Source organism: Grammomys surdaster, unplaced genomic scaffold (assembly GCF_004785775.1).
Source record: "Grammomys surdaster isolate TR1022 unplaced genomic scaffold, NIH_TR_1.0 125574, whole genome shotgun sequence".
In the NCBI taxonomy this organism is placed as follows: domain Eukaryota; kingdom Metazoa; phylum Chordata; class Mammalia; order Rodentia; family Muridae; genus Grammomys; species Grammomys surdaster.
Window position 1 is genome coordinate 1,030,262 of NW_021620421.1, and position 25,388 is coordinate 1,055,649.

General features: G+C 37.4%; 1 protein-coding gene across 1 annotated transcript in view; it reads right to left on the reverse strand.

Moving 5' to 3' along the window:
• Positions 1 to 25,388, reverse strand: part of Top1 (DNA topoisomerase I) — an 84,854-nt gene that overhangs the window by 36,146 nt on the left and 23,320 nt on the right. The window contains exons 3-7 of the mRNA XM_028786747.1: positions 22,801 to 22,903; positions 14,017 to 14,140; positions 12,223 to 12,278; positions 7,895 to 7,990; positions 5,586 to 5,661 (exon numbers count right to left, since the gene is read on the reverse strand). Of these exons, the coding sequence (XP_028642580.1) occupies positions 5,586 to 5,661; positions 7,895 to 7,990; positions 12,223 to 12,278; positions 14,017 to 14,140; positions 22,801 to 22,903 (455 nt within the window). The remainder of the gene's footprint in view (positions 1 to 5,585; positions 5,662 to 7,894; positions 7,991 to 12,222; positions 12,279 to 14,016; positions 14,141 to 22,800; positions 22,904 to 25,388) is intronic.

Sequence of the window (25,388 nt, forward strand, 5' to 3'; positions counted from 1 at the left end):
TGGGATTAAAGGTGTGCGCCACCACCGCCCGGCTACTTGGTATGTTTTATATAGCAATGAAGGATGATTTATGGAATGGCACAGCTAGAAACTATCTGGTTTCCTCTCTTCCAGCCATAATCAAGGTAGCGCTCAAATCGGTTTGCCATTTGATCAGTTTGCTGAGCATTTTGAAACCCTAAGTATATTTTAAAATCAATCAATCAAAAACCAACAGAATATGATGAATGAAAATGGCTAGAGAAAATCCTGTGAGCCTGTAAGATGGTAATCAAAGAAGTGATAAACTTAGGTCTTTAGGCAATGATTTTAAGGACAAAAAGCAAATGTTATACTATTACACTGTAAGTAGCTATGAGGAATACAAGTGTGCAAGTAGAAGAAAAACATCAAAATATTCTGTTGGTGGAAAGTGGTGGCTCGTGTCTAAAAATCCCTGTAGTCAAGGGTGAGGTAGGAGGATTGCCAGGAGTTTAAGGCCAGCCTGGGTCACAGACTAAAACTCCATCTTAAAGTACAAAAATAGGCTAGGGGTAGTATACACCTTTAATGTTAGTGTTCAGGAGGCAGAGGCACAGAGATCTTTTTGAGTCTGAAGCCAATCTGGTCTACACAGGAAGCTCCAGTTTGGCCAGGACTACACTGTGAGAACCATTTCAAATAAAACAAAAATAGAGACTAAGAGAGGTGGCTCAGCACTCAAGAGCATTGACTCTTCTTGCAGAGGCTATTTGGTTTGGTTTGCCACATACATAGTCGTTCACAATCATCTAAAACTCCAATTCCAGAGATCTGATGTTCTCTTCTAACTTCTGCAGGCACCCGACACACACATGGTGTATGTACACACACACACACACACACACACACACACACACACACACACGGGCAAATTTCATACATATAAAATTAAAAAAAAAAAAAAGAAAGGAAAAAAAAAAAAAGAGACAGCCCAGATGTTAATAGCACTTGTTCTTACAGAAAGGACTAGGTTTGGTTCCCAGGATCCATATGGTGGCTTAAAACTAATTCCAATTCCAGGGGACTGATGCCCCCTTTCTGGTTCATGTGAACCAAGCATGTGGTGAACATACATACTCATGAGAAAAACACATACATAAAATAAAAATAAATTTGTAATAATAAATTTAAAAGTAAACAAAAAATGTTTCATATAAACCTAGAAACCTAAACTGAATTAGGGGTGGGGGGAGACAAGAGAAAATAAGTAGAATAAGAGCAATTCACCTCTCTATTCCCCAAGTACAGATACAATATGATCATCTACTTTATAATTCTGACACCATACATGTATACCCTGAAAGATTATAGCCTCAAACCATAGTCAAAAACATGAGCCTTTTTCCTAAAAGTTGATTTTGTTACAAAATTAGTCATAGCAATAAGTAACTACTACAAGAAATTTGTACTGAGAAATGGAGCTGTTGCTCTATCCAGCTGGATGGTTTGTAGAACTGTTGAGTTGCTTTCTGGATCCATTTGAATGTAGAAGTTTCAGGCCTATGAAATGGACAAGCCCTGGAATGATGTAAATAAAGATGGATGGACCATACTGGTGGGAGTGTGGGAGACATAAATGCTGATAGAAATACAGCTTGTGAGGGGCAGAAGATTACATGAGGGACTAGATTAGCATCTGTTACTATCATATTTAAGAATATAATCTGGCTATATTCTGCCTGTGTTCTGAAAACATTAGTAAGGTCAAGTCAAAAATAATAGAATAGGTTTTTAGGTGGAAGAAATTTCAAAACAGCATAAAACCAAACTATGGCATGGTTCCAATGCACTGCTTAGTCAGCCAAGATAAGGAAAAAAAAGGGTAATTTCAACAGGAGAGGAGAATGATAAAATTTTAAGTTGTAGCTAGAGCAGGTGCAGTCAAAGTAACTGTAACCAGTAGGAAGATGGTGACATCATATAGGAGAAACCTACTACTTTACACAGGAACAATAACAGTTTCTCTCTTAAAAACAACTGTACCAGACTCAGCAACCAAAGCACACAGAGGCCTAACAACTTTGTAGAAGAGGTTGGATTTTCCAGTTTGAAGCAGAATTTGCCAACATCTTGATGCCAATTTTGTGGGAATGCAAAATCCAAGACAAAACATCATAAAGGCTTACACCAAGGGTCCAGAAACTAAAGCCAACCAATGTATACCAGAGTCAGATTCCTTAGAAGGCTCCAAAAAACATTAAGTGAAACCATAAAGGTAAAGCCCAAGTTTTAATGGAGCCCTAGGATCTCAGAAATGGTAGAATCATAGGACCTCCATTGAGAAAAGGTGCAGGCACAGATTAGGTAGCCAAGAGACAGTCTACTGTAGGTGACAGTACAAGAGAGAAGAGGATACCCAAGCCCACTGGAGTCCACGTGTTGCTACTAAAAACAGTGGATGACATAGAGCTATATATGCTTTGGTATTTGTTTGCTTTGCTATACTTCAGTCTTTCTTCTGTCTGATCTTTCCTTGCTCTGTCGTATTTCTCTATTTCGAAATGGTAATGTTTATTTTGTGCCCTTGTATATTGAAAGTATATAATTTATTTTTGATTTCACAGGAACTCAGAATTAGGAGATTTCCTTCAATCTTAGACAAGACTTTCAGTGTTGAAACTGTTGAGATAATCAGGACTTTGAATTAGAGAGTAAATGTATTTTGCAAAATGAGATGGCCATAAGCCAATGAAGACACAGATAGAATGTTAGAGGAAACTTCTGTGCTTGTAACAGTTAATCTTCACTGTCAACTTGGCTAAAATCTAAGAAGACACTTGTCATGCCTGTGAGACTATTTCCAAAGAAATAGTCCAAAGGTTAACTCAGAAAAGAGGAACCACTGTTAATTGTAGGCAGCATCATTCCATAGACTGAAGACCCAGAATGAATCAAGTGCTTCCTGGCTGTTTGTGCAACATGACCCAACACTTCACTCCTCCCACCATAACAGAATATATTTCTTCAAGCTGTATGCCAAAATAAACTTGTCTTTAAATTGCTTTTGTCAGGTATGACACAGCAAACAAAAATAACATTAAGAAAAAAAACCTATTACCTCACTAACATGTAAAATATTCCTATTTTTATATTATCATTTAAAAATGATCCATCAGGGAAACTACTGCTCACAGAACAATCCCAGAGACAATTAACAATAAGAAACAAATGCTAGTGAGTGAAGTTTAATGATTAATTCTAACACCTGGGATCCCCTACAGTAAGAGAACTGTGCATCGATATTTAGTCTTTCAGCCTGTATTTTTCTACAGGGAGAGGGATGCTACACAAAAAAAGTAAAAAAAAAACCTATCCCTTTTCCAAACTGTTTAACAAAGAGTGCAGCCATTTTACATAAAGGCAAAGCAACGGATTACAAGAAGAACTTGACTTTTACTAGCTTGTACTGATTATCTAAATGAGAATGAGTGGCTGAGTACTGAAACAGCTATTCAACATTTCACTAACAGTTCCATAAACTAGTTTTCATTAACTTTAACTTCTGCTAAGCAGACACCAATGATCTGAAAAACTACAACCTTCTAACTGCAGTACCTGATTCTCTCTTTAGCTCCCCATCCCCATGGGCATTTAAACACAATTTCATTAAAAACCTTTCTTCCTTCTTGTGAAGTAAAAGGACCAGCACATTTTCACAGCAGGAGATAGGATAACATGGCAGCTAGTGTGCTGCCTCTAGATCCACACGGTGTTTGAGAACAAATTCTGGTTATACAATTCAGTAGCTATACAACCTCAATAAATGATCAGTCCCTCTAAAACCCAAGTTTAGATATTTGTCAATAAGGATGGAGTCATATTACTTCTTGTGGTTGACGAAAGAACTAAAAAAACAGATAATGTAGAAAACTGACTAGATGAAGTAAATATCTAAATTTAATGCACATTTAAATATGCATATCAAGTTTTGTTTTGTTTTTTAATGTATATGAGTACACTGTAGCTGTCTTCAAACACACCAAAAGAGGGCACTGGATCCCATTACAGATGGTTGTGAGCCACCATGTGGTTGTTGGGAATTGAACTCAGTACTCCTGGAAGAGCAAGCAGTCAATGTTCTTAACCACTGAGCCATTTCTCCAGCCTGCATATCAAGTTCTTAATATTGTGATAAATGGTGTTTTTAGTTCTCCCTGTGTAGCCCAGGCTAGACTTTGACCTCATAATTCTCATACCTCAGTCTTCAAAGTGCTTAGATTACAATTTTGCAGTCACCATACCTGATCAAATTACTTTTTCTGTGCCTCCTGAATACAAGGTCTCACTATGTATCCCCATGTAGCCTCAAACTCACATATTCCTGTCTCTGCCTCCTCAGTGTTGGGATTAAAGGTATGTACCACCATCCTCATCATTAGATAACAATCTTAAAAGCTCCTGCGCCACCAATGTGTTCAAATTCACTATTGTTACTACTGGTACTTTTTAATCTATCCATGTTTAAGCCCATTTTGTCCACAACACTGACTAACCTCACAGAAAGAACATTAAAGTTAAGAATTCTACTTAAGAGCCTAAGGAATTGCTGACATCTTTTTTAAAAATTTCTTGCTAACTACTCTTTAGTACAAGAAATTTAAAAAAAAAAAAAAGGAAAGGAAAGGAAAGGAAAGGAAAGGAAAGGAAAGGAAAGGAAAGGAAAGGAAAAGGAAAAGGAAAGGAAAGGAAAGGAAAGGAAAGGAAAGGAAAGGAAAGGAAAGGAAAGGAAAGGAAAGGACTACATTATTCTATCTACTACAAGCACCAAATATGATCCTTGGAAAAAGCACTTGAACTAAAGTTAAGAAATTAAGGAAGATTATAAAACAGTAGAAGGGGGGAAATAATGTGTGTTCCAGACAGAAGAACAGCATGTACTACACTACACACAGAACTCTTAAGTGAAAAACAAAGGCAGCCGGTATGGCCAGACCAAGGTGAGCTTAAGGAGGAACGAAATGAAGCAAAATGCAGAGGGCAGACTGAGGAGTGGTGCTCCAGAGCTTAGATTTCACCCTACAACCAAGAGGGCACTCATTAAAAGACTTTATATCAGGGCAGTTATTTAAAATGAGGAAAGAGCATGCTTCATTGAACATGAAATACTGTAAAGACAGAGTCTTCAGAGTTGTTAAGTCTTTTCTGCATAACTACAGGTGGCATACTTTATCAGTATCAACAAAAGCTATGAATAGACAGAGTAGACTCAAGGGTGGTTGATACTCTAGATATTTCAAAAATCTTGGCACATTCAGTGTCACAGCCACAACTTGTTTGCAAAACTTTTCCCCACTCTTACAAACCAAAAAATTTCTAAAACTCATTTGGCCTCAAGAGCTATTTTAGGACCAATGAGATGACTCAGCAGTTAAAGATACTTGCTGTCAAACCTAACAACCCCAGTTCAATTTCCAGGAGAAATTGAATTTCAAAGCTGTCCTCTGACTTCCACATGTACATCATGATGTGTGCACGTGCACACACAAAATTTTTAAAAATTAAAATAATCTCATGTTTTTAAAGGCTGTTTTATACAAATGTAAGCCTTAAAAATTTTTACTAACCTCTTCTTCTTCTAGTTTCCTTTTCTTCTCCTTCTTGATATCTTCTGTCTTAATTTTCTTAGGTTTATAATCAGCGCTAGAAAGAGGAACATGAATATGCAGTTAATGCAACTATGACTCAAGAGTTCTCATCGACAGGATTAGGATTAGGCTCTCTGAAGTCTCCATGGCAGGTGTGACTGCTGTTAAGTCTTGAGGGGCATCTATAGTAGCAAAGACGAGAGTAAGGTCTGGAGAGATTCTCAAGCTGCTAAGACTACTGGCTGCTCTTCAGAGAACCTTGGCTTAGTTCCCAGCACCCACATGGGTCAGCTCACAACAATCTATAACTCCAGCTCTAGAGGATCTGATGCACTCTTTAGGCTTCTGTGGGTACTAGGCATACATGTGGTACACATATAAATGTTCAGGATCATGACATAAAATAAAAAAATAAAAATAAAAGACAGAAACAGACTAGAGGCCAATAGATATAACGCTATAAAGAGCTGCCTGATATGGAGGTTCTCTAGAAGAACAGCGAGCACTCTTAACCAAGCTATATTTGATATCTAGCCAATATATTTGATTTTTTAACGTTATATGTACATATGTCTGAGTGCTCATATTCATGTGGACAACTTGTACTATCCTTCTAAAGAACAATCTCAATCTCCTTTGAGACACGGTTTCTCAGGAGCATGGAGCTCACTAAGCTAAACTAAATAGCTGGCAAGTCCTAAGGATTCTCCTGCCTCTGCCTTTCCCAGTCCTAGCATGTTCCAGCACACCTGAAATTTGTATGTGGGCTCTGGATCAAACTCAGATCTTCACGCATGCAAGGTAAGCACTTTATCAACTGTGCTACAGCCTCAGACATTCTGTTTTAAATCCTGTGACTATTCACAGAATATAGTAAGCAACATACTCAAACCAGTAAAATAGAATACATTATCATTGGATGGATCTAGGAAAGAGGTAAATGTAAGCCTTAAATAACAATATCAACTTCACTATCTCAGTACATTGAAGGTTCCCTTATATATCAAAAGGCATAGATCCTAGAAGGAAAAAGAATTGAGGTAGAGCCTCATGTAGCCCAAACTAAACCCTCAACTTCACTAATCAGTCAAGAATGACTGAGTTTCTGATCCTCTTGCCTCCACACCCAGATTTATAAGGTGCTATGGCTTTCTATGTGGTAGATATCCCTAACCCAATTTCTCTCAATTTACTTGTGGTACAAAATTGAAAAACTTTCAAGGAACTAAAATAATTTACCCTTCACTAATTCTGCATAGTTTGAAATGTCTAATACTAACTAAATATGCATTACTTTTTAATAAGAAAAAACACATTACACATAGCCCATAAATTAATTTGCTTAGCAAACCCATTTCTCATAAATCAGTCTATTAACCATAAATGCCAATTAATATATTTTTATTCATTATAGATATACACATATTTATTCTTAAAACAGCCTTTTTCTTTTGTTTTTCTTTTAAGAAAGGGTTTCTCTGTGTAGCCCTGGCTGTCCTAGAGCTTGCTCTGTAGATCAGGCTGGCTTTGAACTTAGAGATCCACCTGCTTCACTGCCTTTTGAGTACTAGGATTAAAGGCAGGTGCCATCATGCCTGGCTCAGGCCTTTTCTTTTTAAAAATTGTTAAAGTATCTCTTCTCTCTTATAATTCATTTTTAAATATTTTATAAACTTATTAAAAAAAATTCTTCCAAATTACCAGATTAAAACTAACCAGACCTAGCTCAATGAACATCTATATTTAGAATAGGCACTAAGAATCAAGTTCTACAACTTCGTTCAATTTTACATTTTCAGTATTGTATGTAGTTTATGCCCTTATCTACCACCAAATTGGAGGGGGTGGGGGGAAGAAAATCCACAACAAATCAGAAGTAGAAAAACAATTAGCTTTATATCCTCTTCCATAATGCATTCAGCACTTCCTCATCCCTTTCAATTATTTAGCCTTTCCTACTCTCTTTTTTCAAAGTATTGGTAGATTACAGGAGAGAACATGTTTTTGTTTTTTTGTTTTTCCCTTTCTGAGATTATGTGTCCTTGCTTAATATTATACATTTTAAATCCATCCATATTCCTACAAAACTATTAATTTCATTTTCTTTATAGCTAAGTAGCACATTCTACTATCCATACACATATCAAATGTTCATTATCCATTCATCTATTGGAGAACAAGGTTGATTCCAATTTTTTATGATTGTTAATAAGGCAGCAACAATCACCCTATTAAAACTGAAATTTATTTAAATGTTCCACTTTAATCAAAAAGGAAGAAATACATACTCATCTTCATCTCGAGGCCTCTTCAGTGGCTTTATATCCTCTTTTGGAGGAGCAAAATAGCCATCATCTTCAGGTTCATCTTTAATTCGTGGTGGACTAAAAAGAAAACAAAACAGCTAGTTAATGATTACTAGACTGTGAGACTTGTATTAGATAGCATAAAGTAGGTGCCCTGCCTGATTTTATGTCCACCTGACTGACACAAGCTACAGTCAACTGAAAGGAGGGGACCTCAACTGAGAAAAAGCCTCCCTAAGATACAATTGTAGGGCATTTTCTTAATTAGTGATTAATGTGGGAGGGCCCAGTCCATTGTGTGTAGAACCACCCCTGGGCTGCTGGTTCTGAGCACTATAAGAAAGCAGGCTGGGCAAGCCATGACAGGCAAGCCAGTAAGCAGCACCCCTCCATGACCTCTGCACCAGCTCCTACCTCCAGGTTCCTGCCCTGAATCCCTTCAGTGACAAACAGTGATGTGAAAAAGAAAAAAAACTGTTAATGAGGATGTAAACTGGTACAGCCACTATGGAAATCCTATAGAGGACTATACCTAAGAACAGATCCAGGATATGACCCAGCTATATTACTCCTTGGTGTATACCCAAGAAGATTCACCAGTATACCATACAACATGGATGTCTATAAATCCACAAGAGTCTAAATCCAGAACTAGTGTAGATGCTCATCAATAGATTAATGGATAAAGAAAATATGGTATAGGCACAATGGAATTTTATTCAGGCATAAAGAATAAAATTGTGTTATTTACAGGAAAAAAATTAGAAAAACAAATACCAGACTTTCTCTTTTATGCAAAAGGAACCTCAATTTTTAAAAAGGTGCCATGAAAGGGGATGGAGAGATGGCACTTGCAAATCTTCCAGAAAGCGTGAGTTCAATTACTGGCGCACACTTCCCCCCCACCAAATATGGTAGTTCACAATCATTTGTTAGCTCAAGTTCCAGGGTATCCAAAGTCCTCTTCTGACTTCTGTAGTGACTACACATGGGCATGGTATATAGAAATACATGAGGGTAAAATACTCATATACATAAAACAAAAAAAGATCTTAAAATTTTCATGAAAATGGAAGGGAGAGTATGAAGGACAGAGGTTTAAAGCAAGGGAGAAAAAAGAATGTCATATTTTCTTTCCTTTGCAGAATCTAGATTTAAATAGATATGTATTAATATGGAATTTATGAGCAAAGTACAAGAACATTATGAAACCTACACTAACTAGAAAGAGTAAGCTGGGGGTCTGGAGAGATGGCCCAGCACTTATAAAGAGCACTTTTTCTTGTAAAGGACCCAGATTTATCTAACACTCACAAGGAAGCTCACAATCATCTATAACTCTAGTTCCAGGAAATCCAACACCTTATTTTTACCTCCATGGAAATCAGGAATGTGCACACACAATGCACAGGTACATATGAGCAAAACATTCATTCACACATGTAAAATTTAAAAATCTAATTTTTTTTTTTTTTAAAATCAGTTGGGTACAGTTGCACACATCTGTAAGAAGGAGCAGGAGTCAAGGTCAGGCTGGGCTGTATATGAGCTAAAGCCACTCTGAACTTCAGAAGACTGCCATTCACAAACAGTAAGATAGAGGATCCTTAAGTCAACTATCTTAGAGTGATGTGGTGGTGGTGCTGAAGATGATGATGATGGTAGAGGAAGAGGAGGCGGAAGTGGAGGAGGAGAGGTGCCCACGACAGGGACAAACACTCAGAAACCTTGGAATGTTCTTTACTAGCTTGGCTTGGTACATCTCTTCAAATTAGACCTCACTGACTTAACTCAGTAAAGAAAATGACCTCCCAAAATAAAGCTGCCATTTATAAAGTAGTGGATCTGAAGAATAAGTATCTAGTCTCAACTGTAAAATATAGTCACAGCATGAAGTATAATGTATCGTCCTTTCTTTCTAAAAGTATTATATCCATTTGCTTGCAACAAAATCTGAATGTTTAGAGATTAGCTCTCCTAGTTCCAGCACATTTCCCCCAATCCCCAAATGCTACTTCTACTGCTGTTTCTCCTTCTATTCCCCATCAATTACAAAGCCCTGGAGATCCAGAAGAGATACTACAGCATCCACTGGTTCAAAGTTAATGGCATCCCAAGTGTCATGTGTAAAAGCAAGCAGTGAGTTACCACACTTCAAAGATGTTCTTTAAAAACAAAACAAAAAACAACAAAACAAACAAACAAACAAACAAAAAATGAAGATGAAGTTTAAGTGAAGCATCTGGATTCTCTACATGACTCACTGTTGACAAGTAGGCCAGCAAAGACAATCAGAGGCAGAGCACACATTCCTGACCTTCTAACCTCCAAAGTCCAAGAGAATCCATGATGAAAGTTCAAATAATCTATTCATATCTTAGTTTAAGAAAAGTCTTGCATGATCTCTTGCAAAGATTAGACATCATGGGGCTCAATCATTTGATAAAGAAACAGAATTCCTACTTTGTAGAGTGCTTAATCAGCTTATTATTATTCTGCTTTCTTAAACCATTTGTAAAACATCCCTATCAAAGGCACCTGCTTCTCTTTTTCTAAAGGATCTGGATACAAAGTCTCAAGAAAGTAAACTTCTCAAAATTCTGTCCCAGTCAAGGCAAATGCTTTGAACAAGACTCCATTCTGTGGTTCTATGGGAGACATCAGAATGCACAAAGTGATCTTAAATGGTCTTCTCAATCTACAGGGAACTTGGGCACTTACTTTAGGGAACTGAAAATGAGGAAAACAGAACAGATGGAATGCAGAGTATAAAAATGGCCTACAGGTAATATGCACTTATATATGCCTACTTAAATATATACTTATCCCTAAAAATTAAGTCTAATAAGGTTCTAGATATGTCTTACGATATTACAAAGGAGTAATTCATTGTAGACTAAGAAATTCCATAATTACTACCAAACTTCAAGTTTCTCTTGAAATATTGGGGAATAGTGAGGTGTATACAATAAAAGCCCATAAGCTGCCAGGCAGTGGTGGCACACGCCTTTAATCCCAGCACTTGGGAGGCAGAGGCAGGTGGATTTCTGAGTTCGAGGCCAGCCTGGTCTACAAAGTGAGTTCCAGGACAGCCAGAGCTACACAGAGAAACCCTGTCTCGAAAAACAAAACAAAACAAAACAAAACAAAACATAAACAAACAAACAAAACAAAACAAAGCCCATAAGCTATATATACTCTAACATGGCAAATTTTGTGGTATGTACATACCTCAACTTTAAAAAATCTTATTTTGTTAGCCTTCTCCATTTCTAGTAAATTTCTGTATAAACATTGTTTGGTCTCACTAACTAGAACTATAAAAAAGCAAAGTTAGCCTAGGTCAAGCACTCTTAATACTGACTTTTTTTTTGAATCATGAAGGTGGCTAGCTCAGTTCATGTTGAAAAAGCAATGCAGAGTCACCAAAAAAAATTCCTAGGTAAATGGATGGAACTAGAAATTATCATCCTGAGTGAAGTAAGCCAATCACAAAAGAACACACATGGTATTCACTCACTGATTATTGGATATTAGCCCAGAACCTTGAAATGCCCAAGATGCAACTCACAGGCTACATGAAGCCCATAAAGAAGGAAGACCAAGTGGGGGTGATTCGGTCCTTCTTAGAAGGAGCAACAAAATACTCAAGGGAGCAAATATGGAGACAAAGTGAGGGACAGAAACTGAAGGAGGGGCCGTCTGAAGACCACTCCACCTGAGTATCTATCCCATGTGCAATCACCAAAGGTAGATGCTGATGTGGAAGTTAGGAAGTGCATGCTGATAAGAGCCTGATATGGATATCTCCTCAGAGGTCTTCAAGAGTCTGACATACTCAGAGGCAGATGCTCACAACTAGCCATTGAACTGATCATGGGGTTCTCAATAGAGGAGTTAGAGTGAAGACTGAAGGAGAGCTGAAAGGATTTGCGGCACCATGAGGAGAGCAACAATACCAACCAACCACAGCTCCCAGGGTCTAAACCACCAGCCTGGGAGCACTTAGGGAGGGATCCAGCCCTTCGGTTGAATATGTAAGAGTGGAGGGCCCTGCTGGGCATAGGTGGAAGAAGAGAACCTTGACCACATGAAGGCTGGATGCCCCAGGGGGTGGGAATTTTGAGGGTGGGGAGGTAGGAGTGGGTAGATAGAGGTTACATCCACAGAGAAGAAGGAGGAGGGGTGAGGGGATTGGGGGTTCCTGGGTGGGTGGGGGATGGGGTAAGGGGACAACATAGGAAATATAAATAAAACATCCAATAAAAATTAAAAAAAAAAAAAAAAGCTACCACAGCAAAAGGTCTTACCTAGAGAAACCATTTTCCTTCTCCTTCTTTATTTTTGCATCCCCAGCAGCTCTAATCTGCAAGGTAAAACCACAGCTATTTAGTAAGTGCTTTGAAAGTATTTAACACTAAAACAAGACAAAGATCTCTTATTCAAGAATATTACCATCAATTTGGAAGACTTTAAATTTATTAGCATACACTAATTATACATAAAACAGGTTTAATTACAATATTTATACAAGTATGTGAGGTACTCTGATCTACCTGCTACTCATCCCCCCTACCCCACTTCTAATGATCCCTTTCCTAACCAGTCTCTTCCACTGCCATGACTTGTCTTTTCTTCCTTCTTTTGGATGTCCCACTGAGTTGAATCGGGATTGCTTACAGAAGTGTTGGTAGGCCCCTTGCCAGTGACTATACCACTTGAGAAAATGTCTCTCTTTCCTCTAATAACCATTAACGGATGGTAGTCTTCAAGGAAGAGACTTAATGAGTCTCTACCCTTCTCCAAGACAAAATTTTGACAGGCTCAATACTGTTCATGTCTTGTGCTGATAATCACAGCCACTTAAGTGTTCAGAAAGTCCAAGACCGTGTCAGGCTATTTTGGAGCTTGATCCTGGACTTACTCTTCTTGTTAGCAAAACGGAAGCAGGTCAACTAAAGATATTTTCCCAAGGCTGTTTTTTGACAATTCTAGGTGAAATTGACGGAGAAAGTTTTTCCTCAAAACAGCAACTTTTTAATCTTAAAACAACAGTAGATTTCATCTCCCCAATATGTATATCTACTACTCAAAAATTTGCTGCTAGCAGCAGAGGGGAAAAGAAAAACACTAAAATTAAAATATACTAGTCTATTTCCTGCCCTCTCGTGTGTGTGTGTGTGTGTGTGTGTGTGTGTGTGTGTGTGTGTGTGTGTTTGTGGGTATTTTCCCATCTACAACTTTCTTTTCCGTAATTGTTAAATAAAACAAATCATTCAAAAACACATGCACACAAAGGGACGACCCTCAGCTCCCTATCTACAGGGTCTCTGAAAAGACACAAAATGATCAGTGATCAATGATCAGAGGTAGATGGGGACTGCGAGTCAGGAGTAAACAAGGATGTCTTCTTCCAGTCTCTACTGCCCAGTGTCTGAGTTTTTCATTCAAGAATCTTCTTTCTTGAGACAGTGTATACATCCCAGATTGGGAATCAACTTGAACTCACTTTGTAGCTTATGATAACTTTGAGTTGCTACTCCTCCTATCTCTCCACCTCCCAAGTGCTGGGATAACAGGCATGCACAAATACAATTGGTTTAGGTAGTGCTGGGAATCACAAGACTTCCTACATGCTAGTCAAACTTAGTCTATCAACTAAGTACAGACCTAGCCCCAGAATCTTCAATCTTTTCATCAAAAGAGACCCAGTAAAGCTTTAGGCCTTCTTCCAAAAACAAAACTTTCCTCCTAAAACAGGAAAGATGTATCCAGAAACATTATATCCAGATTGTAGTATGAAATAAACAGCTACTGTATTGTGAAAAACATGGAATTAAATAATGTGGTTATCATAGTTTCAGATAGGTTGATATTTTGATAGGGGAGTGGGGAGTTTAGTGAGTACATTGCAAGGAAGCCAGTGTTTAATTGTTTTGTTTTAGCTACAGTACTGCTGGCTAACTCTGAAGTCTTCTACACACCTTTTTAGTCCCAAGGCCAAGGGTCAACAGAACAAAATTACTTTCATTACCGCTTCTAAAGTAATCAAAATAAAAGTAAATCTTAGCTCTTTTGTTCCCCTTTAAAGGAAAGTTCTGTACCTTTTCCTCCTTTCGTTTTTCCTTGTCTCTGTCTTTATGTTTGTCTTTATGTTTTTCTGAGCTTCCATCTTTGTGTTTGGTTTTCTCTTTTTCTTTGTGTTTCTTTTCAGAATCTTTATGTTCACTGTTAAAAATAAGACATAGAATTAGCCTAGAGTAAGAACCACAAGATCAATTCAAGACATACATCATGAAAACTTATAATGCTTACACAGTCCTGACAAAAAGTTCAAAGACTGCTGGCTTCATGTATCACAGGGGACCTCCTGGGTTAAATTCACCAAGTGTAACTAGAAAATACTAAATAAAAGTCATCAGGATTTTGTTTTGATCTCCCTTCAGCTCCTAGGTACAAGCTGCTGCTGGGACAGGAGCCCATGGTGAATCAGGAGGGACAAAGACATGTACCCAGTGTGAAACTGCACTGCTTTATTAGGAGCATATGAACAATTGGAAATAGAAAATACTATGTGACATAACCTTGCTTCATAACCCTTTATGAGATGTCATGGGCCAAATGAGAACCGAGGAAAGGTGGCCCTTTATGTGATTGTTGATTCAGCAGTCAATCAAGTCCCTTAGAAATAAAGTTGCTAAAGTTCTGAACATGGTCACTTGTTTCCTATCCTAACAGGAGCTTCTTTAGAATGCCTTTTAGTTGCCTAATTATTACATGGGAATTTGGAGTTCCCACTTTGGGGTTCTTGCTCTCACTAACAAAAGAACTTAGAAAGAGATTCAGAAGGAAATTTAGGGCACACAGGTGGAAATCTTAGTACCTGCCAGAGGAAGAGAGAGAAAAGAGGAAGACATAAAAATCCATGCTGTTGAATTAGACCAGCATGTTCAGCAATGGAGGTCTGTAAAGAGCCACTTGGCAAACAAGCAGCTACATGGCAGAAAGGATATTGGCAGTACTTGTCTTAGAGAACAAGCGAGAAGCCCAGCACATCCACTGGGCAGTGGTGGCACAGGCCTTTAATCCCAGCACTTGGAGGCAGGGGCAGGTGGATTTCTGAGTTCGAGGCCAGCCTGGTCTACAGAGTGAGTTCCAGGACAGCCAGGTCTACACAGAGAAACCCTGACTCGAAAAACAAACAAACAAACAAAAAAAAACAAAAACAAAAAATAATCCTTTATATAGTACAAAGACTAAAACTAAACTCATTATGTATCATACACATAATATGCATATTACCATGTTTAGCTTCTATTATAAAAGTATTATAGTAATTAAAAGTAACCCTATAACAACAACAATAAAAAACCTTAGTCTCCATAAAAATAAACTCTGGAAACAATCACAGGCATCTTAATGATGAACATATCTTCTCCCTACACCATCCTCTAACCAAACATTGCACTTGTTTGATGTTGAGAAAGTTTTATGTATGGGCTAGTGTGTGTGCATGTCTGTGTGCTTTGTTTGTTTTGTTTTGTTTTGCTTGTCTTTGAGACAGGGTCTTAATATATAGCCCTGGCTACCCTATAGCTCACTATGTAGACCAGAATGTCCTTAAACTCACAGGGAATCTGCTGGCCCCTGCCGAGACTAAAGGTGTGAGCCACACCTGGCTGGCTGTACTTGGTTTTACAACCCCTATTTTACTCAATTATGTAATAATTCTAAGAAGTTTTATTTTCTTTTAGACTAATTTATATACAGAGGAAATAGTCATTAAAAAAACTAATGCAAATTCTATTACAGAAAAAGTTTAATGCTAGGATTAAACTTAGTATTTCCATTTAGAAGTCTGAAGCACCTGTACATTGTTATTACATTTCCACTTAAATAGTTTTAAACATATTTGTTTACTCATTTGTTTATTGTGTATGGGTGTTTTGCCGGTATGTATGTATGTCTGCACTACATGCACATCTGGTATCTGAGGAAGACAGAGGATGTCAGATCCCCTGGGGCTAGAGTTACAGAAAGTTGTGAGCTAGCATGTGGGTGCAAGAATTGAAATGGGATACTCTTAAAGAGTAATAAGTACTCTTCTTAACTGCTGAACCACCTCTTCAACCCCAGATATAACATTTTCAATTAAGGGAGACTGGTGTTGTATTGAAAGTCTAAGATTTGACATATTTAAGGTCATTAATACCGTGCCATCAAGTAGATACTTTCTAAAATAGAAATCTTCAATACTTGAAAGGATCAAACCTTTGCGATTACTTCCCATGAAAATATAAATGGCTAATTAAAGAATGCTTCAGGCTTCATCTTCCTTTAGATATGATATCACTCTTCTCAATTCTCTTTCTTAATGAAAGTTATTAGAAAACCAATCTGCCTCAGTGGAAAAATGACCTTTTGACAATCAAAGGATGGGAACCTATGAGTCTCTAGAATTCAGTTTTGTTATTCATTAGGACACCAAACTGAAGGAATCAATAAGTGGTAATGGCATATCAAGACCACTCTAGGGAAGTAAAACGAAAACACACGAATTGTTACTTCCTCTGTGGGCGAGCCTAATGGGAATCCATGTAGAAAACTCAAAGATCCTCCTGGAGTACTAATCTTCTTGTGTAACAAAATCAGCAACATGGATGGAATATCAACCTTATTTTTTAAAGGAATTAAGTCTCCTTTACTTCTATCTGTTTGGAATATTAGAAACTAAGTTTGTATTTTAAATTAGCTAAACTTACTTTTACTTTACAGTTAAAGACAGCTTGGGTATTAAGACAGGGAGGGTCTCTCTCCATAGCTCTGCTGTCCTGAAACTCACTATGTAGATCAGGGTGGTCTCAAACTCTGACATCCACCTACTGCTACCTCCTGAGTGCTGGCTAGGATTAAAGGCATGCACCATCTGGGCAAGAGATTTATTTACACTAATCTTGGCACTTTTTCAATAATAGACAGTATGTCAAAGCCACAAAGCTAGTTTTAACAACCAAAGGCTACAACAGTAACAGTTTAGAGGCTAGAGAATGGCCAACTTTACCAATGAAAAGACTTTAGAAATTAAATACATAAAAGAAACACTTAAGAGCAAGCATAGGAAGCAACTCGAAGATAAACACATATATTTAAAAAATAATGCTCAAGACTTAAATAGATATTCTGTAATGGTTACACTTTTGGATGAAATATAAAATTACTTCCAAGTATTTACTTACAAGTATTAGGCACTCTGAGAGAGAAAAAAAATTCCTAATGAATGGCTATGAACAGAGGTTGACTCCTTGATTCAGTACTCATGTTCCTCTGTAAGAGTGTGCCACATCAACAACAAAGTAAATAGATAGTATGCATAACCCTAAATGGAACACATACACACACACACAGAGACACACACACACACTGTATCCCCTCCTTTAAAATCTCAGGGTCATTTCAGAGAGAGGGCAGAAAAAGGTAGGGGAGGTGGATGATGTCTTCTAAAAAACAAATTCTCTAAGAATAATTTTAAAAAGATAATGAAGAGAAAAGACTTAAAGCCTTCTTTTCATAATGTGCATGCTTGTCTTATGCTTCAAACAATTGAATTCCAATGATGATGATGAAGAAAAAGAAGAGGAGAAGGAGGAAAAAGAAAAAAGGAATAGAAAGAGGAAGAAGAGGAAGTGAAGGAAGAAAAAGGAAGAAGAGAAGGAAGGGGAGGAAGAAGAAAAGAAGAAGAAACATCTAGATGATGGGAAAAAAATAGTCATGCTATTTCTAAGGTGACAATGAAACCTCTGGTCTATGACTCTCAGAGAAGCTAAACAAAATAAAGAGAAAATTGGCCAGGGTTTCTTTAAAGACCTTAAATAAACAGAAGGAAGGCAAGAGAAAGGACAAGCGAGGGATAGCAGTAAAACAGGAAGGTAAAGCATTTCTATTTTGCACTAGAAAAATAATCTTTTTTTGTTTGTTTGTTTTGGTTTTTCGAGACAGGGTTTCTCTGTGTAGCCCTGGCTGTCCTGGAACTCACTCTGTAGACCAGGCTAGCCTCAAACTCAGAAATCCACCTGCCTCTGCCTCCTAAGTGCTGGGATTAAAGGCATGCACCACCACTGCCCGGCTAAAAAATAATTAATCTTTAGGGAAAAAAATTAAAAGAGGGTAGTAGAACTCCTGCAGAACCCAGAGTCTGATATTCTAGGAGGCTAGATGTTGGCTATGAGAAGCCATAAAAATCTATACTTTATTTTATGGTCAATTAAAGTATTTAGCAAATAGCAAAGATATTACCACCTAATATTATACACATCTTGCTCCAACAAACCCCTGAAATGAGTACTGACATCTAAACTTTGCACGTCTGGAAATTAAAGCACAGAATGCTTAAGTAACTTGCATTAAAAGAATGAGGATTTCAACTCAGGCAGTTTGTCTCCAGTCATGAAATTAACCATTCTAATGCTTCCCAAAACAAACACTATTAGGTTGAAAAAAAAATCTGCTCATCTTCTGAGAAGTGGACTTAGTCACTAATATTTGCCAACTATGCAAAGCAGCAGACACTAAAGGTGACAGACAATAATCTTGGGCACTCCTATAAGAGAATGAGTAGGCTTCAAAGATATAGAAGGAAAGAAATTAATGGTTTTACAAGGAAAGCAGGCAACAAAATAAAGCTTAAATGCTTTAAATAAAGGAATTCCAGATAACTTTAAGTTATCTCCCGGAAAATAGTACAGCAGCTAGTTTTAGAAAAGGTTCTAAAGCATAGCAGCTACTGAATGTCCATCATCATTAGGCTACTCAGCAAAATCACAAGGACTATGCTTGAATTACTACCTTGGATGTAGTGAATGCCTAACACCAGGTTAGTACCCAACTCTATATACAAGGGCAGGGTGGGGATGAGTGTGTGGGTGGGGTTGATGTTCCTTATACAAGCACATCTACTATAAAATTTGATCTATGAATTAGGTATAAGGGATTAATATCAACAGTCATAATTTTCTGTAGCTCTCAACACAATCATTCACCCTCTCCTTTGAGAACTTTTGCTTTCCACTTACAAGAAACACTTACTGCTTGTTTTAGTATACCCTAATTGTTGCATCACTATGCTCACACTTTGAAGGTATTAAATAAAGGTAAATTGAACACAACTTTTGAATAATGATTGACAAACAGGATGAGAATGTATGTATTGTGAATATACTAGACAAAGGGGTGAATCAAGTCCCAGGGTTGTATTTCCTGAGGGTGCTCAGAAAGTCATAAAATTTTAAACTTATATCCATATGTATATAATCCCAACAAGATCTACAGTTTAATTAAAGCCAGCCTAGGTAGCCATCTCAAAACATATAAACAAACCAACATAACTTATGAAGTGTTTATCACTAGAAATTTTCCATTAGGTTAGTTTGGACTTGCTGTCTGAAGAAAATCATTGCAACTTGTGCCAGGGTAGGAATACTGTGTGCAATTACAGAAAATTCACATAGAATAGATTATTCCTTTGTTTGCAGGCTAGAGAAGATAAAAGGATGTTCCCAAAGATGACCAAATCAATACACATTCTAAACTTCTATTTCTTTCTCCATTTAAGTTCTTTACATTCCAAACTTCTATTCCTTATCCATCAAGTTCTTTATCCATTGCATTTTGGTTTACAGCTTATCCTTTTGTGGCTACCTATCTTATTATAAAGAGCTGCCCAATTATCCAAAACAAGAACCTTTTCTGTATTATAAATTCCTCTTTCTAAACTGTTCAATTAGCTTCTTCCTCACTTTAAAATCAAGCTCTTCTTTAAATTAAAGCAACTTCTTTAAACAGTTTTCAGAAGGTATTTTATCTGAAGAGGTTTTGGACCTCGTTTCTGTCCTATCCTTTGTACAGGGTATCCACCTAATTGGATCTCTTCTGAAACAAAATACATGCTACAACAGTAACATGTCTTGTTTATGTTTTGTTCCTTGTGATATTAGGAATAAACTTAGGGCTTGTGTATTCTAGGTGGTACACACTACCACAGAGCTACATCCCTTAACCATTTTCATGCTTTTCTTACCATCTGGAATGCCCCTTTAATTATATTTGAGACAGTTATACCTCAGTTTGGCCTGGAATTTGGTCACCCTCCTGCCATTACCTCCCAAGCCAAGTGCCACTAAGCCCAGATACTTCTTTTTTAAATTAACTACTGAGTTAGATTTCACTACAAAAACTGACAGCTGCAATTTATCTACATGATCTTTTATTAGGTTTTGTAGTAATTGTTATCACCACCATCATTATCTAAATTACTAAGCACGAAGTCAACCAAAAATGAAAAGGAGGCAAAGAAGGTAAGATGCTTAGATTAAGATACAGCTTGTGAATAGCAGAACTTGACCTTTTGTTTCACAGTGCCTTTCAATATTACACCTAAAATTAAAGAAAATATGATTAAGAATGATTAAGAGAGCTGCCTGGTCACACTACAAGCCCAGTAATGCCTTAAGAGCTAGAAAAACAGCCCTTTTATTTCAAAGTGTTTTTTAAAAATTTGATCTGTAAAATATTATTACTCTGTCCTAGTTTAACTTCCATTGTTCTGATAAAAACACTGATCAAAAGGAACTTGGGACAGAAATGGTTTATTTGGCTTACATGTCCCAGGTCACAGCACACTGAAGGAAGCCAAGGCAGAAGCCATGAAGGAATGCTGCTTACTGGCTTACTCTGCCTGGGTTGTACAGCCAGCCTTCTTAAACAACTACAACTGCAGCCAAAGTAGACTGAGCCTTTTAACATCAATCATTATAAACTAGAACAACACCCTCACCACCACCTCTTGCCTATAGGCTGTTTTTCAATTTCCCACTTGAGGCTCCCTCTTTCCAAATGACTAAAACTTGTGCCAAATTCATGAAAGTCACCAACATATAATCATAGTTACATTATCAAAAAATGAAGACTATGGAGATGGCAAAACTGTTAAGAGTGTTTGTTGCTCTTGCAGAGGACCTGGATTCAGTTCCTAGCATCCACATGACTCCAATTCCAGAGGATCTAATGTCCTCCTCTGATCTTTGAGGGTATCAGGCATACATGTAGTGCACATACATACATGAAGGTACACATACATATAAAACACCCATAAGATAAATCTAATAAAAAAATAAATTACATAAGTCATAATATCATTTGATTGGTGTAACCATGCAATGTCAGAGGCCAAAATAATAGGAGACAGTCGGAGATGAAGTTTTCCTAAAGTTAGAATTTGAAGTGACTAGTGCTTTTAGAATCAGGTTTGAGAGATTTGGAATCCAAAGAGAAAGAAGTGACATAAACTGGTATTTTAAAACATTTTTAGGCCAGGCGGTGGTGGCGCACGCCTTTAATCCCAGCACTTGGGAGGCAGAGGCAGGCGGACTTCTGAGTTTGAGGCCAGCCTGGTCTACAGAGTGAGTTCCAGGACAGCCAGGGCTACACAGAGAAGCCTTGTCTTGAAAAGCAAAACAAAACAAAACAAAACAAAAAAACCATTTTTAGACACTGTCAAAAAGAAAAAAAAAAACAAAAACAAAAAAACAAGAGCAAAAAAAAGCAAAACAAAAAAAGCCACCTAAATCTGTGTGCTTACTCAAAACTGTAATTATGGTAGATGGAGAAAATATTATTGTTTTCATATTTTTAGAACATTTCACAAAGATCTTTACATTTATTGATTCCTTGGCCTCCTGTGAAGCACTAGAGAAAAAGGTTTTAGGTGACCTAGTGAAAATCATGGGACACATTAGTAAACAGGCCAGGATTCCCAAAACAGAGGCTATTGAATTATTATAGTCTTTTAATCAAAGATGACAATAAAATATCACCTTTACTTTTAAGAAAAGATATGAGTAAAACAAGATAAGAAATTAGTCCCTAAGTCCTTGGTTACACTTTTGCTTTATGCTGTCCCTCCCGCTCATTCTAATCATAAATTATGGTTGATGAAGTCATATATGTCAGAGAATGTGAAATCATTTTGGAAAGGCCTGTTTTTAAATATTAACCTTTCTTTTAAATATTTTCAAATGTTTTCTCAAGTCTATTTTGGTAAATAATAATATTAGCTAGACAAATGTAAATTGAGGAAGACAAGATACACAAAAAGCAAAACTTAACTCAAGTGCTGAGATTAAGATTAAGAATAAACAAAATGGAAACTAAGTTGTAAGAAATGACTATGTGATAGGAAAAACAGGAGGAGTACATGATTTGAGAAGAAATGTCTTCATAAGAGAAAATTAAACTGGTTATTTTAATGACTCATAAAAAACATTTATTACTGGCCAGGTGGTGGCGGTACACACCTTTAATCCTAGAACTCAAAAGGCAGAGGCAGCCGGATCTACAGAGCTAGTTCCAGGACTGCCAAGGCTATATACAAAGAAATCAGGTCTCAAAAAAATGATAAAACAAAACACAATTATTACAAAAGAACAGAAATTCTCTTTAACTTGTCTGCTGACAATAAGACAAACTAATGAAGCAGTTTTAAAATATAAAGTTTAATATAAATATAGCTTTAAAATCTAAGAAACAATGGCATCAAATCACTTTTTACCAAGGTAAGCCCTGCATGTTTGGTTAAGCAGCCTGTTAAAATCGATCTATACTTTAGTGATTATGAAATACACATGAGAAGAAGATCATCGACTGTGCTCCCTCCGTACATCTAGATCTAAACAACAACAATAACAATAAGTGAGGTCTGAGTTCTCAAAGCATCCTCTTCAGTAACTACAGCAGGTAAGATACAGTTCGCTACTCACCTCAAGCTGATACCTATCCATGGAAGCCAAGGATGCCAACTCCCTGTTGAATGAAGAACCCAGTTGGTCAATCCTTACCTGTTGCTATGCTTAGACTTTTCCCGGTCCTTCTCCTTATCCTTCTTGTGCTCCTTATGCCGGTGTTCTCGATCTTTGTGTTTATCTTTGTGTTTGTGAGAATCTACAATAAGAGACAAGTCAGTCACAAGGAATCATTAAGTAGTCCTTTGCCTACCTACCTTAACAAACACCTTTAGAAACAGAAGTCAAATGGCAAAGTGGCCATAAAAGCATATCTTACTGGTAGGAAAACATCACAAAGACACCCCATTGCCTTGCCTCAAACCTAGTAACTTATAAATAATGAGCAAGCACTATACCACTAAGCTGCCTCCATGGCTTCATTTCCTGCTGAGTGACATCCATTACATGAAAGTACTGTAATTTATGACTCACATGTTGATGAACCTTTGCTTCTAAATGAAGTAAAACTGCTAGGTTATATAAAATGCACACTTTTAACTTTATAGGAAACTGCTCAACTATATGTTCCTAAGTGGCATACTGTCATATATTTCCATTAATAATTATTTTGAGTTCCAAGCTACTACAAATCATTAGCAACATCTAGAATTACCAGTCTTGGCTTTTTTGTTTTTCTTTTTTCTTTCCTTTTCTTTTCTTTTCTTTTTTTCTTTTTTTTTTTTTGGAGACAGAGTTTCTCTGTATAGCCCTGGCTGTCCTGGAACTAACTCTGTAGACCAGGCTGGCCTCAAACTCAGAGCCCCACCAACCTCTGCCTCCTGAGTACATTACAATGCCTGGCTAACAATCTTTACTGTCTTAATTTTTGCCACTCTAAAAGGTATATTACAGTGGTTTGAGTAAGAATGACCCCCCCCATAGTATCATATATGAATGTTTAGTCATCAGGTAGTGGCATTGTTTGAAAGTTAGGAGTTGTGGCCTTATTACAGAAAGTATGTCAATGGGGGTGGGCTTTGAGGTTTAAAAAGCCAAAACCAGGTCCAGGGGCCTCTTGGACAGTGGACCGGAATCAGAATGTAGTTCTCATCTACTTCTCTAGCACCATGCCTGCCTCCTGCTGCCATGCTCCTAAACATGATGATAATGGACAAAACCTCTGAAGCTGTATACAAGCTCCCAGTTAAATGCTTTCTTTTATAAGACTTGCTTTGGTTGTGATATTTCTTTACAGCAATAGTCACACACACACACACACACACACACACACACACAAAAGCCTGCTGTGGTTTTTTTTTTTAAGAATTTTTAAAAATTTTATACATGAGTATTTTGCTTGCATGTATGTAAATGCCCTGTGTTTCTGTGTGCTGGGTCCCTGTGGAGGCCATAAGAGTATTGGATCCTCTGGAACTGGAGTTGCAGATAAGCCACTGTGAGTGCTAGGAGCCAAATCTAGGTCCTCTACAAGATCAAGTGCTCTTAACCACTGAGCCAGCCCTTTCATTGTGGATTTAATTCCTGATTTTCTAATGATTAAATGATGTTTAATGAAGACTATTTGTGATTACTGACTATTCACATACTTTTAAGTATCTACTGCAATTTCTCCCGCTGCAGTATTTATGTGTTTGTCTGTGTGTACATTGGATTACTAAATTGCATAAATTCTTCCCCCATCCCCTAGTTTTTCAAGACAGGGTTTCTGTATGTAGACCAGGCTGTCCTTGAACTCACAGAGATCCACCTGTCTTATAAGTTCTTTATATATTTCTGGGTTGCAACTTTTTGGTCACATATATTATACTATGAATATTTTCTTTTAGTCATTGGCTTCTTATTTTGGATAGATACCCTCCAACCTCAGACACCCAAGTGTTTGTTGGGAATTCTAAAAGTGAACTAACAGGCTTTTAAAAAAAAATCTCAAAAAAAAAAAAAAAGAAGAAGTAAAGAGGCTGGAGAAGTTTCAGTAGTTAGGTTGGAGAGATGGCTCAGCGGTTAAGAGCACTGGCTGCTTGCTCTTTCAGAGGTCTTGAGTTCAATTCCCAGCAACCACATGGTGGCTCACAACCATCTGCAATGGGATCCTATACCCTCTTCTGGTGTGTACTTGCTGCTCTTTCAGATAGATAACAGAAATTCAGTTCATAGCATCCATGTTAGGGGTGGGATGGCTCACAACCTCCTGTAATTTCAGTCCCTGGAGATGTCTAACACCCTCTTCTGGCCTCCAGGGGCATCTATACTCATATATACACATGAACAAGTAATAAAATCTTTAAAAAATAAGACGGAGAGAGAGCCTGATAAAGACGTCTGATGTTGACCTGCAAATGCACATGCACCTTCCCTTGCACTTCTACAAGTAAATGTCACTACAGCACCCAACATTAGCTCATAAAGGCACTGGAACTTCCCATTTGCTCTCTCTTTATTCTAGTGAAAAATCAGCTACCACATCAGCAGCACACATAAGCCATGTGGTGAGGAACTGATACTTCCTTCTAACAGCCACTCGAAGAAATTATCTTACTCCACAGCCCAATTTAGCCTTCAGGTGACTGTAACTCTGGATGACATGCAATTTTTATGAAAGCCTTTTTAAAAAAAAAAAATGAATTCTTATATTCAAACTAGCCTCCCAAGAACTTGGGACTGTAACGTATGTGACACTTTAT